General features: G+C 43.1%; 1 protein-coding gene across 2 annotated transcripts in view; it reads left to right on the top strand.

Moving 5' to 3' along the window:
• RDH10 (retinol dehydrogenase 10) overlaps positions 1-15,511 on the top strand; it is a 41,202-nt gene continuing 25,691 nt past the window's right edge. The window contains exons 1-2 of one of the 2 annotated variants that reach the window (XM_048840954.2): positions 1-1,074; positions 2,241-2,476. In XM_048840954.2, coding sequence (XP_048696911.1) covers positions 783-1,074; positions 2,241-2,476 — 528 coding nt within the window. In that variant the 5' untranslated portion in view covers positions 1-782. Of the gene's footprint in view, positions 1,075-2,237; positions 2,477-15,511 lie in introns of both variants that reach the window. The other variant, XM_048840953.2, reaches the window with a different exon arrangement.

Raw genomic sequence — 15,511 nt, 5'->3', positions numbered from 1 at the left:
GGAGGGGACCCGTTTCCCAGCCGTGGGTATATAGCGCGCGGAGCGTGGAGATGCTCCCTTCCAACCAGTGGCGGGGTGCAGAGCGCCGGAGGAGGGAGCTAGGCAGGGGCGCAGGAGAGGGAAACCCGGCGCCTCGTTCCCTGGCTGAGCGGTGGAGGTGGCCCCTCACCCTGCGCTAGTGATAGCTTCTCCTCAGGCAGTGCGAGCGGCAGCGAGGAGGGAGCCAGCCCCGGCTGTGTCGGCAAACTTAGGGCGGCTCGATTGGGTGGCTGAACTTGCTGGCCGGCGTTCGGCGAGGAGCTGCCGCCCTCGGGGAAGGAAATCGGGTAGCGCAGAGGGCGCTTGTTCCTCTTTAAAGTCTCCCTGCCCTCAGCCCTGTAGCCAGCGCTGCAGGCACGGCGGCTCCCGAGCAGCCAGAGGAGGCGGCGAGCTCCGCGGTTCCCAGGCAGTAGCAGCCCCAGGTGCCTGCAGGCAGTGTGGTGCCTGGGCAGTGCTTGGTGTTGGGGGTAGTGGGTGCCTACGCTGCTGCTTTCCTCTGGCTGCTGAGGGGAAGCTTTGCACGGCCCCTTGCTCGATAGGCTGAGCGGACTGTGCCACGGTTGCCGGTGTCCCTTAAGTTCATTGCGCTCCGCACGGCTTTTCTCCGCTCTCTGGAGAGCGGCTGCGGGACCCTTTGGCGCACAGAGAAGGCAGGTTCCCCTGTACCAGGGCACCGGAGACGCCCCTTCCCGCGGTAGGCAGCGGGGACTGTAGCTGAGCCCTTGGGGGACAGCGCTGCAAGCATGAACATCCTGCTGGAGTTCTTCGTAGTCACTTTCAAAGTGCTCTGGGCTTTCGTGCTGGCTGCGGCCAAGTGGCTGGTGAGGCCCAAGGAGAAGAGTGTGGCGGGGCAGGTGTGCCTCATCACTGGGGCAGGCAGCGGCCTGGGCCGCCTCTTCGCCCTGGAGTTTGCCCGGCGCCGGGCGCTGCTGGTGCTGTGGGACATCAATACTCAGAGTAATGAGGAGACGGCAGGCATGGTGCGCCACATTTACCGTGAGATCTCCGAGGAGGCGGCTGCCGCTGCCCAGCAAGGTAACTGCGCTGCCTACCTCAGGCAGGATATACTGGGTCTATATGCTGATCTATTTTGTGTTCCTGATATAGATCTAATACATGTTTTATCTCCGCCGCCTCCCCTTCTTTTCTTTTTTCCTCCCCCCAGTAAATGTAGGGACTACAGGAACAGCCCACTGCCTGAGATCTGGGGACAGTGTGGCTCTGGGATAGTGGACTCTTACTGGGTTAGCCTCCCATGAGGCAGTGGTCCTACCTTCCTGCCAGCCTGTCTTTTGGGGGGCAGAAGGATGGTGCTACACCTGATGGTGCTCAGCGAGGGGTGAGGTGCATAGGTGCTGGAACTAGGTGTGCTGGGCATGCTGCCACAGCCCCTGGCTTGAAGTGGTTTCCATCATATACAGGGTTTACAGTTTGGTTCAATGGCTCTCAGTGCCCACATAAAAAATTGTTTCAGCACCCCTGGTGAGGGGGAAGTACCCAGTTTATAATGTGTGGGGAGTATTTCGTGGGAGGGGGCATTTCTGGAGATGGCTTCTGCGGAGCTCTAGTATTGCCATGCTATTATTTTTGTACAGCTTCCTCCTAACTTCCCATAAAACTATCTTTCACCTGCTTCAGGAAGGGTAGCTAAATGACATGCTTACAAGAAAATCACTTGCATTTTCACAGTGGTAGTCCTCCTGCCAGGAAAGGAAAAATGGTAGTTAGAGCTGAACATCCAGAGGGGGTATTTCTGGGATTCTTTAGTACTTGTGTATTTCCTGACCACACTGTCTGATGGTGACCAGGGGCATGGTTTGTGACTTAAACCAGGTTGGATTTTTCATTGTCCTACAAATCCAGCTGTAAGCAAGAGTTTCATCCCACACCCGCAATCACTCATATCTGACCACCCAGGAAGGAGTGGGGTTTGTGTGCTTGTATTCCTTGTTAGGAAGAGAGTTTCATGAGTGGAAGAGCACAGGCCATTTTCATCAGTATAACCTTTGATTCAGACAGCTGGAGCCTTTTTCATGCAGGAACAGTAAATATAGTGTTTGTTTACTGTGATGATGCCAAAGTAAATAGAACTCTTAAAGTGTAATGGAGGAGTGTTTACTCTCTTTCTGCTTTGTGACTTTTTACCTGAAGGTTGATGTCTAATTGAGAATGTAACCTTTCTATTCTGGATTCCTTAGCAGCTGGAGATGGTGAAGAAGAGGTGTTGCCCCACTGCAACTTGCAGGTTTATACATATACCTGTGATGTGAGCAAGAGAGAGAATGTCTACTTGACAGCTGAGAGGGTCCGCCAAGAGGTTGGAGAGGTTTCAGTCCTGGTTAACAATGCTGGTGTGGTGTCTGGGCACCATCTCCTAGAGTGTCCTGATGAGCTTATTGAAAGGACCATGATGGTTAACTGCCATGCACACTTCTGGGTAACTATACATTTGTTTATGCTTCACTTTTGTTCAGTTTATTTGGGGAAGGGTGTTCTGTCACTTAGTTTTGTGTATGACTTTGCACTTATACATACAATCTACTACTCTTTTGGATTACTACCCAATAGGGTTGGAGAGTGGCAAGGGGAGAAGAAATAGTTTTTGTACCAACTATTTAATTGTAAAATCAATGTTTTACATGACTTTCAGTATAACATTTTCTGTATGAACAACTTCTGAATAGTCTTGTCTACTGCTTTCAGTTAATACTTTTTGTAGCCTTGTACTGGCATTTTAGCAACTTTAAGATAACACTTGATGCTATAGTATTGATTCACCGATTTCTCAAAAGATACTTAAATATTTCTTAAAAGCCCTGTCTGAGATGTAGCTAAAGTTGGCTGTAAGGGAAGCTGTAACTTTTGAAGACTTGGCAGGGAGGAGAAGAGAACCTCGAAGGAAAATCAAGCTAGAAGGTCTTTATCAGAAATCTTGCATATTTGTAATTATAATTCGTTCTCCAGAGTAAACCATTAGTAGTAAAATAGAGCTACATGGATTCTTGTGTGGTGATGTTGTTTTAGTAACTGACGAATGCTAAATGAAAAACTTAAGCTACATAGTCATATTCTCACTGAATTTTGTTGCTCTTTTTTTTTTCTTGGTACTCATTTCAACAGAGTTATATAAACTAGAATGTTAAAGCCAGGCATGATACACACTGGGCCTGCATTAGCTGTCAGACTAAGTCCATGGCATTAGAACTGTCCTTTGGTCCCTCAAATAAGGTTATGAAATATACTTCCAAAACAGTTAAAGAATTAAGCAATCTGAAATCTACTTCAGCAGATGCCTGGTAAATTATTCCTGCATGTGTAATATTAAAATCTTGTGAAATACATGGTGTACAGAAACTTCACATGCCTCTTTACTGTAACTTTTTAACATAGGAGTTAAATGCTGTTTCATAACCCTAAAGGAGCCCCTTCAGATCAACACTGGGAAACACTTAATGGCAGAGCAGTCTAACTTTTTCCCAAGTATTGTAGAACTTGTCTATAAAGCATATTTAAACTTCAGTGCACATCAGATACTGTGTTTGGAGACTTAACTCTGAAAATATGCATTTACAGGAAACTTGAAAAGTTTTAAAATATCTTTTGAACTCCAACAAGATCCAAAAGCTCTGTACAGTCCACTGATAAAATGCAGGTTTCAGAGTAGCAGCCGTATTAGTCTGTATCTGCAAAAAGAAAAGGAGTACTTGTGGCACCTTAGAGATTAACAAATTTATTTGAGCATAAGCTTTCATGAGCTACAGTTCACTTCATTGGATGCAACCACTGCATGCATCCAATGAAGTGAGCTGTAGCTCACGAAAGCTTATGCTCAGATAAATTTGTTAGTCTCTAAGGTGCTACAAGTACTCCTTTTCTTTTTGATAAAATGCAGTAAATCCAACTGATGCTTACAAAAGCAGGGATATTCACTAGGTTTAATGAGAGTTCTTGTTGTGCTTTTAAGATGTGATTTAAATACAAAACTTAGACTTCTTGGAAACTCAGTTATGACATCAATGTACATTAAAATATGGGAGGTTCCTAGATTCTCCAGCTGTTCTTCCCTCAGGCATGTAAATCAAGACACTTATTTACAGCATTGTTTCAGAGAACTTGTTTTAAGGCACACATTTTATATTTGCTGAGTTCCTAACAGCTATAGGAAAACAAAGTTAGACTTAAGCAATTTTTGTGATATTTTTCCATTTAAAAGGAAACTTCTTCCAAACTCTGAATCTGTCAAACTTTTTGTATTGGAATGCTTGTTGTACATTGCATTAGCCTAAAGGCTAAAGCTACTGCAAGATCAGTGCTGGGGGTCTCCTGAACTTGGATTCACTAAAATTTTTAAGGAGCTATCAACACCCTCTTCATTTAACTGAAGACCTCTTGATCTAGAGAAGGAGTATACAAGCAGATCAGCCTGTGTCCTATGTTTTTGGCTTTTTTGGGGAGGTGAGGTGAGGGGATGCTTGGCAGTTTTTGGTGTTGGCAGAGCTGTCCTCCTCCCTCTCCAGGTCGCACAAATGGCTGGTTTGACCAAAAGTGGGTGGACTTTTTTTATTTTTATTTTTTATTTTATTTTTTTAAACTAACTCATAAGATACCATCTGAAACAGCCAGATCTGGAGCCAGGTTTTCTTTTTTTAGTGTAAGTTAATGCTGACTTTAACTAGGACAGTGTGTCTAGATGTATGAAATCAGACTTTTCCATGTCAGCTAAATTGCTGGTACAGCTGCAAAACCTAGTACTCCAGAGCATTTGTGTAGACTTATGACTGTCCTTCGAGGGTGTTTAGTCCCAAAAACCCATGAGTGGATTACAGTAAAACACATTCCTTGTCACGTGACTTAGAATAATTGAAACAATATTATAAAAGGAAATTCTTCCCACTTCCTTAAACAACACTCTGAAGTTTCAATGCACCTGTGTATGAATAACTGAAAAATATGACTTTGGCATTATCCTTCCGAAATTAGTGAAATGGGCACACTTTTATCTGAAAACTGCAAGTAAATTGAACAAATAATAATCTTCTAATTTTGTATTAGCAGCTATTTACTTTTTCCAGCATGTGGGGAGTGAAAGGCATGTCATATCTGCTGTTGTGACCCAGCTAGGCTGTACCATGTCACAGACTGGCAATGCCTAAAGCTTTGTTGGCATGCCTCAGCCGAAAGATACCTTTCATTTCACTGACATGCATGATTTGAATAGTACTTTCTATGGGAGTTTTATATAGCATGTGTCACCACTGTATCTAACTATTGCAATCTTTACTGAATAAAATTATCAATGTGTACTGAATACATGTAATTCAGTTTTCAGATAACGAGAATGCTTCTGATATTGAAAATTGTTAAGGGGCACTAAGTATGCTGCTGTATGAACAAAGCTTGCACTACTTGTAGCCCACAGGTGTATAAAGCTGCAGCACGTTAATGTAATGACTCTTCTCATTACACCCTCTTACAGTAGTTATGATATACTGAGTCATCCCTGTTGTTCAGTTCCAGGAATTTACTCTTAAATTCCGCCCAGACTTTTTCTCCCCCCGTGATGATGAGCCAGAACTTCGGTTTGATAAACTTCAGATCACAATGCAAGACTTATCTGTTTGATTAGCCTTCTTTAACTGATGACTGGATCATTCCTATTACTTGATTGTTTGTTTTACAATAAAGACCAATACTTGATGAGGCACCCAAGTGCCTCAGCAATGAGGGACTGTGTATAAACAACAAAAGAAATTGCACTAAATAGGAATCTTTCTTATTTGTGGTATATCTTTGGTCAAATATTGTCCCATATTATCCATCTTGGAACAGTCTTTCAGATTCTTTTGAGACTTTTTCCAGTACATATATGATTAAGATTATGCTATTTCCACATCCATAGACATTTGGTATCTACTAGGAGCTTTTTTAGGTCTTGTTGCTAGAATGAAAACTCTTGAACAAATGCTCTAATATAACAAAATACTAGAATCTGAAGACTTAAAGGTCTGTGGCACAGATCTTTAAGATCCAAATCTGAGGGAGATCAGTCTGGTAGTAATTCTGCTGTTTTTCTGACATGTATGGATTTTTCCAAAACTTTCAGCTTAAACTTACCTCTTCTAAAAGAATAGCATCTTGCCCATCACAGGAAGATCAGCTTTCTCTTTGACTAACCAAAAGGGGGAAGCAAAAGCGTTTAACTCCAGTTCTGGAGTATTCTCCAGAATTTTTATACAGGGTCCTACCTTGGAAAGACTTTCACACATTCTTAACTATGTGCTATGAGTACTCCATGTGTAAACATGTATATAAGTCTTTGTGGAATTGGAGCCTAAATCTTTGACAGACTTATTTATATTGATATAGTAAGCAGGTAAGAGAACCTACTGTCTGAAAAGTTCTCATTAGTTATCTCCTTCCCAAGCAGGGAATTCTTTTCTATGAAATGCCTAAAGCCTATGTTGTTAAATGTTTTGTTCAGGAAATTAAAAGCCAGCCAGTACAAACTGCCTAATGTTTAATAAATCTAATGCATACTCATGCAGTTGCTCTACTACCTATAGTGGTTTCCAAAGGCTTGTGATCCAGGTGTGTCTTGTAGTACTGAAACTGTTACGTCAGTCTTGTTCAATCTTTAGAAAATTTTAATACTGTTCAATAATGCCCATATTTTAGCTATAGACCTTGCTTTTTTCTAGTAACTGTTCAGGTTGAGACCTAAGCTAAATTTTCTCATTGAAATAATCATGTACAAATGTGCCATATTTCAAATGACCTTTATATAAATGTATATATTTGCTCTGTATAAATAATGTGCATATATATATTTAAATATGCAGGTCTACAAATATTCCTGGCTTAATGTTTTGAGGGCTGTGTGCATAGTGACTTATGGCGCAGAACTTTTTTTTATTTCTTTAGTATTTTTACTATGTATGTTTACCTTTAAATGCACATGCTAGTCAGTCGAGATGCTAAATAGCTGTTACACTTGTGTTCAAAATGGTAAATATAGGTAGTCTTAATAGTGCATCTACAGCTCCTAATAACTAACTTTGTCCTCAGAAGTACAAGACTGCAAAAGGGACGCTTACTTAAAAGTACTTGCAGTATTTGCCTGCTTTTAACAGTGAACCAAGTCAAGTTCTGTTCCAGATGTGTGAGGGAAGAAGTATGGTCTGACCTGGCTTCTATCACAATTGACTTTTCTCCCCTTTCCCCCACCTTAGAGTCAGTTGATTAAGGAGTTGACATCTGGGCAAAATACCCTGTCCCTAGACATTTCCTAACTTGCTAGGCTGCTTACATGATGTTGGAGTACTGAGTGAACAGTTGTCTTGGTTCTTGACTTCGCTAAATATATTAGTGCTTCTATAATAACACAAAAAATGTTTCTCTGCAATACAGGAGATGTTAGTTTGGAATGCACCCTTTACAGTAGGAAAACTATCCCGTGTCCTATGCAAACGGCTTGACCTGTCATGAAAAAGCAAACTATAATAATCTGACTAGGCCCAAAGGACATCAACAGGCTTATAGAAACTCTGGTTCTCATGGAAATGCCATCTGAATAGTTCATTGGAGGGATCCGTAACAATGTGACAACTTCTTGAGACTGAAAGCTTCATGTTGGGTGGAGAGGACTATGTGAGTGACCAATACGGGTGCATTTAACATGTTCCATGGTTCAGTTGTGTCTGTCCGTGGTAATAAGCATATAACTGCTTTGCCAACAATACTGTTTAGTAACTAAATTAAATTAATTACGGGTCATCTTTGCCCTCAGAGATTATTATCTTAAGCTTTTCTATAGTGTCCGCTACAATAGTATCCTACTACAGCATTTGAGTGATGGCCAGGTAAATTGCATTACTGTTAACTATGGTGAATTGTGGTGGCTGAGTAGTTAAGGTGCTGGGCTAAAATCCTGAAAGTCATGGGTTTGAGTCTCACTCAATCTCACACTGAACAGCTACCACCAGTTCACCATGCTGCAAAACGAGTACTTGATCCATTGGGTTAGGGTAGCTAAAGGCAGTTGAATATGATGCTTGCCACATCGCTCCCTTATGTACCAGTGGTTCTGAAACTGGTGTCCCTTAACTGCATCAACTCGGTGAGCCTTTGGCTTAGGGGAACTCTGACTTTGACTAACTGGTGCTCTTTCAAATCTAATGTTTGTCTTGTCACTAACCCAATCTCTCAAAAGGAAATCTGGATTCTAGCAAAGATAGTTGAAAGAATTATGTATTTGCAAGTGTTCCTATGTTCTTTCTGGTCCTTTTGTTGGATAAAGTCTTGGAATACTGCAAACTACAGTCATATAGGACATAGATACCCTTCTGCCAGGTGCTGATGGCAGCAAAAAGGGCTGGGTTCAGTTTTCTAGGCTGGGGTTTCCTTAAATGCTTAACACCAGCTTGAACCTCCCCCAGAAACCGGGGAATCTATATACACCATACTAGGTGCCCCTAGTGGGCAATTCTTCCCACTCACAAGCACTGAGTGCAGGGTTTATAGCAAAGAGAACTTTGTTGTGTGTTGGGGGGAGAGACAACAGAAAGAATTGGTCTTAACAGTAGTCCCAACCTCAGTCCTCCTTTGGCCGTTGTAAATGGCTAATGTGTTCTGACCACTTCCCTCCTCCCCACTTGTCCTGGGTTGGAGAAGTCCAAGGATTCTAGCAGGTCAGTGCTGCCTTGGCTTCTCTGGGGGTTTTATTACCTAACCCAGTTATAATGATTTCAGCTTTAATGGTTGGATAGGGAGGTCTGTGCCAGAGTCCATTGGGTAGGCTGCTGCCTTCTCTGTGACTTCAGCCCAAGCTACCTAGCTCTACTGCTGCTCTGTGCTGTCCATCCCTTCTGAGCTGTCCGTTGCCTTGGAGAAGCTACTGCTGCTTCTGCCAGTCTGCACTGCTGGTCACCATGCAGCTGCTGCCACTAATGCTCTGCATTGTCTGGTGTTACCTGTCTGCCTCTACTCCGTCGAAGCTGCCATCACTCTGCACTATCCAGCAGTCTCAGCTTAGCTGTTAGGGAGGGATCTAGGACTCTTGACAAACTCCTCACCACCACAGAGGCCCTCTGAGTAACAAGCAGGAGTCTCTTTCCTCTTCCTGTAGCTTAGTCCAGGTTTCCTTACCCAACGTGTTGGACAGCTGTGTTATTTCCCAGCAAGGTCAATTGCATTTAACTGCCCCCAATGCAAAACTTAACATTTATCAAAATGCCCCAAACCTTCACATAACACACATGCGAATAAGGCCCTGCCCATTCAGTCAACTCTCCTTGCTCTCCAACAGATGCTAGCAGAGAGCTTTCTTGCCTGTGAAGCTCTTGGCCATCTGTAGTAGCTCTTAAGCAGCTGTTGGCCGCTCTTCTCAAACTTCACCAACAGGTGGCAGCACTGAGTCCCATTCTCTGTCATTCTTCAGTCCACATGGCTTACATGCACACAGTGTGTATTGTGCTACTTGGCAACATCTCTAGAGAAGCCCCAGTAACATTCTCAGGCTTCATCTTCACTGTAAACACTGCAGTGGCACAACTGCAGTTGCTGCGCTGTAGTGCTTCAGTGTAGACACTACCTACACTGATGGGAGGGGTTCTCCTGTCACTGTGGTTAATCTACCTCTCGGAGAGGCGATTGCTAGGTCAGCCGCAGAATTCTTCCATGAATCTAGTGCTGCCTACACTGGAGGTTAGGTCTTCTTAACAACATTGCTCGGGGTGGGGAATGTGGATTTTCACATCCCTGAAAGTCGTAGCTGGGTTGACCTACCTTTTTACTGTAGACCTGGCCTTAGCCATAGCAATGGGAGGATTCGAGATTCTGTAAGTACTATTACCATTTGTGACTCTCAAGAAAACACTTTCAAATAGGGAAATTAATTAAGCTTCTATCTCTTCATCTTCAGGAAATGTAGTTTGGAAAACAACATCCTTCAAGGATGGAAAATAGGTCTTAATGAGAACGGTTTTTTCTTTAGATTTGCTGGACTTTTATCTCTGGAGCTTGAGTAGTCAATAGAGCTGTCTTGCAGTAAAGCTTTTTTCTTTCAACTGTACGTTGTTTTGCAGTCTGTATGAATCTTGTGTAGTCTTCTGCGGAGGACAATAAAATTGTCACCATATAAATTTGCAGGCAGGCAGACATCCACTAGAAACAGTACACAGGCTGTCTATTTATCTTGCATTAGTCTTTTTTGAATACTTCTAGAATTATTATCACAGGCCCCCAGCAATCATCTGTCTTCGTGGAGCTGAAGGTCCTTCTGTGTGATTCTTTAAAAATAAACAAATTTAAAAACCCTCAGTGCCTATTTATATGCTTAATCCAAGGTTATAGAAGGGAGTGTGTGTGGCAGCGTTCTTGACATGGTCAAGACAAAGATGACTTTTCAGACCATATATCATTTCACTTGAACAGTCGGCAAGCATAGCTAACCATGTTGAGTGCAAAAAAGTCTTAGTTCTATGAAAAAGCCCTTCTAAATTTTGCCTTGTATACAGACCATGCAAATTCAAGCATGCATAATTGAATTCCAGAACTGTTATCCACTACTCAACTCTAGGTGTGGTACAGATGTTACAGAACACTACTCCCTGAAGTCCATTGATGCTGTCTGTTCAGTTGTGGTTTTCTGTTCTCTAGTATCATCAGACCTCTGATAATAAACTTGTAGTTTGTATACTGTGGTGCATAAACAAAATGATCCATAGAAGTTTGCTTCTGTCTTTAATTAAGAATGCTTCTATCAAGGCAGCTAATAAGTGTTTTGAAAACAGCCTTTGAACATATCACCAAACCTCCTGGTCACAAGCTTTCCCATGTGTACTAGGGCCTTTTCACTGATCCTGCAGTGATTAATCCTTTTTTTTTTTTTTTAATGCAGACACAACACTGTTGCTCTTACATCAGAGGCTGAAAATCGCATTGGTCTGGAACTTGCTATACTTAGTCCTGCACTGGGGCAAAACAGCACTGGCAATTGGATGGCCACTGTAAACTTTAAGCTTCAATATCTTGTGAATCAGCAGGACTAGTAACATTCTTGCTTTCTTGTGGTGTAAAACATTTGATGGTAGCTCCAGTGAGTTATGACAGATATGAAATTGCCATTCAGATTAATATCTTGCTTTTTCCCCACTTCAATTATGATATGACTTCAGCAATTGCTATTTCAGACCACAAATGCTAGAAATGAATGTCCTACACAAATTGGAAGAAGTTTGAAGTTTGGTCTATTGACGTGGTTGACAGCAATGATTCTCAAACTGGCCTAGGAACTATTGGTGGTCTCTAAGTAGTGGGTTGTGGTCTATGGACAGCTGGTGGATTATTTGGTTTACCCTGGTCTCCAGCTGTTAAATTATATGAAGATGGCAAAAATGCATAGAGAATGTACTGGTTTTCTAATATTCCATGTAAACAATTGCAAGTGTCTCAGACTAGTTAACAACTGCATATCAAAGGGGAGGTATTCCTGAAGCCTATATCTGTTAAGATGTGGTCTGTGACATGCCATTCTGAGAACCTCAGGAATAGAGTATTAATCTAATTTTAAGTTTCAGAGGGGTAGTCATGTTAGTTTGTATCAACAAAAACAAGAAGGAGTTCTTGTGGCACCGTACAGACTAACAAATTTATTTATTTATCTAATTGTAGTGGCTCATGGCTCTACCAGATGCTAAAATAAAGCTGGAATTGGAACTGGAGTATGTCATAAGGAAGTAAGACAGTAGGAGTCAGACTTTCAGGTCTCCCATGACCTGTCAAGGCTACAAACACTTCAGCAAATCATATGAATGTTTTCAGAATCTGTAATCTCTTCTTAAGCACTGGTCCTGGATGAATGATCAGAGGGAATTTAAATCCCTGTCTCTTATAGAAAGAATCAGCAAAATAAACAATATCTGAACAAGGGCATCAGAGAAATTATAGGATTAGCAGTTGAGAATTTGGGGAAGCAGGAGAACCTCAGACATAATTATTGTAGTCTTTCCCAGTGTGGGGCCTCATCCTCACTAGCAATATATGATTAGTTTTTTCACTGCTTTAGGGAAACACTTGGTTACAAAGGTAGAGTACATGGCTTTCATGTGACTGGGGAATACATTGTCCTGATGAAAGTTTGGAACAGAAGATTCTCATCCACAGGCGGCAGAGTATTAGAAAACAAAACTGGGTTGTCTTTGTGGCAGTGGAGAGTGCTCATCAAGCAGCTACCTGGTTGGTTCTCATGAAACCATGCTTACACATTCAGACTTGCTGATATCTACTTTCCCCTTTAAAATGGTCCCCTAACTTAATTCTTCTTCTTAGTAGGATTTTTTTATCTGCTTCATTCAAAAGTGAAATGCCATCTCCCATTGCAGAAGGTTGTTGGTGAGGGAAAAGGGGGAAGACTTCCCTTCATTGACATTTGTCTTTCCACTTAGAATTAGCAGTACTTAATTATATTAGTCAAGCTGTAACTACATATGAAAGTAGATTTGATCATTAAGTGTATGACTAAACATATTTAGCATGTTTTGGGACTTGTATACTCTTATACTGTGCAACATCATTGAGGTGTGAAATCTCATGTGAGCAAAATCCAGCTACCATTGACTGAATGGATCAATGCTGTTTCAATGTCTTGATTGTTGGTAAATTAAAAATACACTCCACAACACATCTGGTTTTATTTTACAAATACTTGAGATATCAGATTAATGATATTATAAGCAAATGATCACAGCACACCTCTCTGAAACGAGTGGCCTGTTTATGTGCTTTGAGTAAAGGTAGATCAGCTATGATGTGACTAGGATTATGCCCCACATGGTACCAAAAATTCTGCACATCAGTGTTTGCTCTCTTTTTAGTGTGCTTTAGCCCAGGGATGGGCAAACTTTTTGGCCCGAGGGCCACATTGGCATTGCGAAACAGTATGGAGGACCAGTAGGGAAGGCTGTGCCTCCCCAAACAGCCTGGCCCCTGCCCCCTATTTGCCCCCTCCCACTTCCTGCCCCCCTCAGAATCCCTGACCCATCCAACCACCCCCCTGCTCCTTGTCCCCTGACTGCCCCCTCCTAGGACCCCAACCCCTATCCAATCCCCCCTGACTGCCCCGATCCCTGTCCCTAACTGCCCCCCCACCTCCCATCCAACCACCCCCTGACTACCTCCCCGGGATCTCCTGCCCCTTATCCAAACCCCCCTCCCTTACCATGCCACTCAGAGCGGCAGAACAGGCTTATTGGAAAGCCTGGGAGGTGGGCAGGCGCAGAGGGGGGGACAGCGGGGGAGGGGCTGGGGACTGTCCTACCCGGCCAGGAGCTCAAGGGCTGGGCAGGATGGTCCCCATGGGCCGGATGTGACCCGCAGGCCGTAGTTTGCCTGCTTCTGTTTAGCCACACCATATAGTTTAGCTGTCATTCTTTTATAATACAGTCTCTCCAGCCCCTCCAGTTACTTCGGTGAAACAAATTTGAGGAACATGGAGGCTGTGTTCACCTGCCCAATCACTTGCATTTTTAGCCCTGCAAATTTGGACAATCCAGTTTTATAGTCCTTAGGGCATTATTGCCTTCCAGGTTTCTCTATTCCATTCAATATTGTGTTTAGAACAACTTTCTTCCCTTGACTTCACTTGCATTTTTCAAGTGAATCACTTTGTGGTGGCTTGCGTATTTCTAACCTTTCTAGGCCCTTTAGCATGGGAATCAATGATACATGCCTCAATTTTTTTTTCCTTTCCAGTCTCTCCATCTCTCTTTAGAATCCTAGAAGATTAGGGTTTGGAAGAAACCTCAGGTGGTCATCTAGTCCAACTCCCTGCTCAAAGCAGGACCAACCCCAACTAAATCATCCGAGAGAGTGCTTCGTCAAGCTGGGCCTTAGAAACCTCTAAGAATGGAGATTCCATCACTTGCCTAGGTAACCCATTCCAGTGCTTCACCACCCTTCTAGTGAAATAGTTTTTCCTAATATCCAGCCTAGACCTCCTGCACTGCAACTTGAGACCATTGCTCCTTGTTCTGTCATCTGCCACCACTGAGAACAGCCTAGCTCCATCCTCTTTGGAACCCCCCTTCAGGTAGTTGAAGGCTGCTATCAAATTCCCCCCTCACTCTTCTCTTCTGCAGACTAAATAATCTGGGTTCCCCCAGCCTCTCCTCATAAGTCATGTGCCCCAGCCCCTTAATAATTTTTGTTGCCATCCGCTGGACTCTCCAATTTGTCCACATCCTTTCTGTAGTGGGGGGGCCCAAAACTGGATGCAGTACTCCAGGTGTGGCCTCACCAGTGCCGAATAGAGGGGAATAATCACTTAACTCTATCTGCTGGCAATACTCCTACTAATGCAGCCCAATATGCCATTAGCCTCAGGGCACACTGCTGATTCATATCCAGCTTCTCGTCCACTATAATCCCCAGCTTCTTTTCTGCAGAACTGCCACTTAGCCCGTCAGTCCCCAGCCTGTAGCAGAGCATAGGATTCTTCCGTCTGAAGTGCAGGACTCTGCACTTATCCTTGTTGAAATTCATTAGATTTCTTTTAGCCCGATCTTCCAATTTGTCTACGTCACTCTGGACCCTGTCCCTACCCTCCAGTGTATCTACCTTTCCCATCAGTCTAGTGTCATAGGCGAATTTGCTGAGGATGCAATCCATCCCATCATCCAGATCATTAATGAAGATGTTGAAGAAAACCGGCCCCAGGACAGATCCCTGGGGCGCTCCACTTGATACCGGCTGCCAACTAGACATTGAACCATTGATCGCTCCCTGTTGAGCCCGACGATCTAGCCAGCTTTCCATTCATCCCATCCATGCTTTTTGAACTTGCTGGCAATAATACTGTGGGAGACCGTATCAAAAGCTTTGCTTAAGTCAAGCTATGTCACGTCCTTCCAAGTTCTAAAATTGGTATAGTTTGCAGATTTCATTAATATGCTATTGACCTTCTCTTCCAGATAACTTAATAAAGACAGTCTTCCTAAGTGGGCATTCTTCTCTAATGCATTCTTCAGGCTACTATGGCTACCACATGTAAAATGGCAAGTGTCCTGCCTTTTGAGAAGCGATTTGGCTAATTCTGCATTTTCATCCTCTAGAATACTTGAGGCTCTACTGCCAAGCTCAATATGCAAATTTAAGCAGCTGTTGTGGTTGTCTTTTGACTGACTATAATCTCGGACACAGCCTTTGATATTGCATATCTTTACTTTGCAATTTAGGGATAGCGAGATTTTTGTGTGTATGGGATGGGGGTAGTGTCAGAGTTTAATTAAATTTCTGTTAACTAGTCCTCTTACCCCTTTTTAAAAAAATGGAGAGATTGGGGAGGGGGTGGCAGGAGAGCCACATCCAATACAGTGGATGTGTACAGTGGGTCAAATTCTGCATTTTATTGTACCACCTAACAAGCTGTGGGTGTAACTGAGCCTTAAACTTTTGTCCTTTGTCTCCAACGTGGTGC

This window comes from Caretta caretta, chromosome 2 (genome assembly GCF_965140235.1).
Source record: "Caretta caretta isolate rCarCar2 chromosome 2, rCarCar1.hap1, whole genome shotgun sequence".
NCBI lineage: Eukaryota > Metazoa > Chordata > Testudines > Cheloniidae > Caretta > Caretta caretta.
Note: the sequence above shows the minus strand (reverse complement) of the source record. Positions and strands in the feature narration are given on the sequence as shown.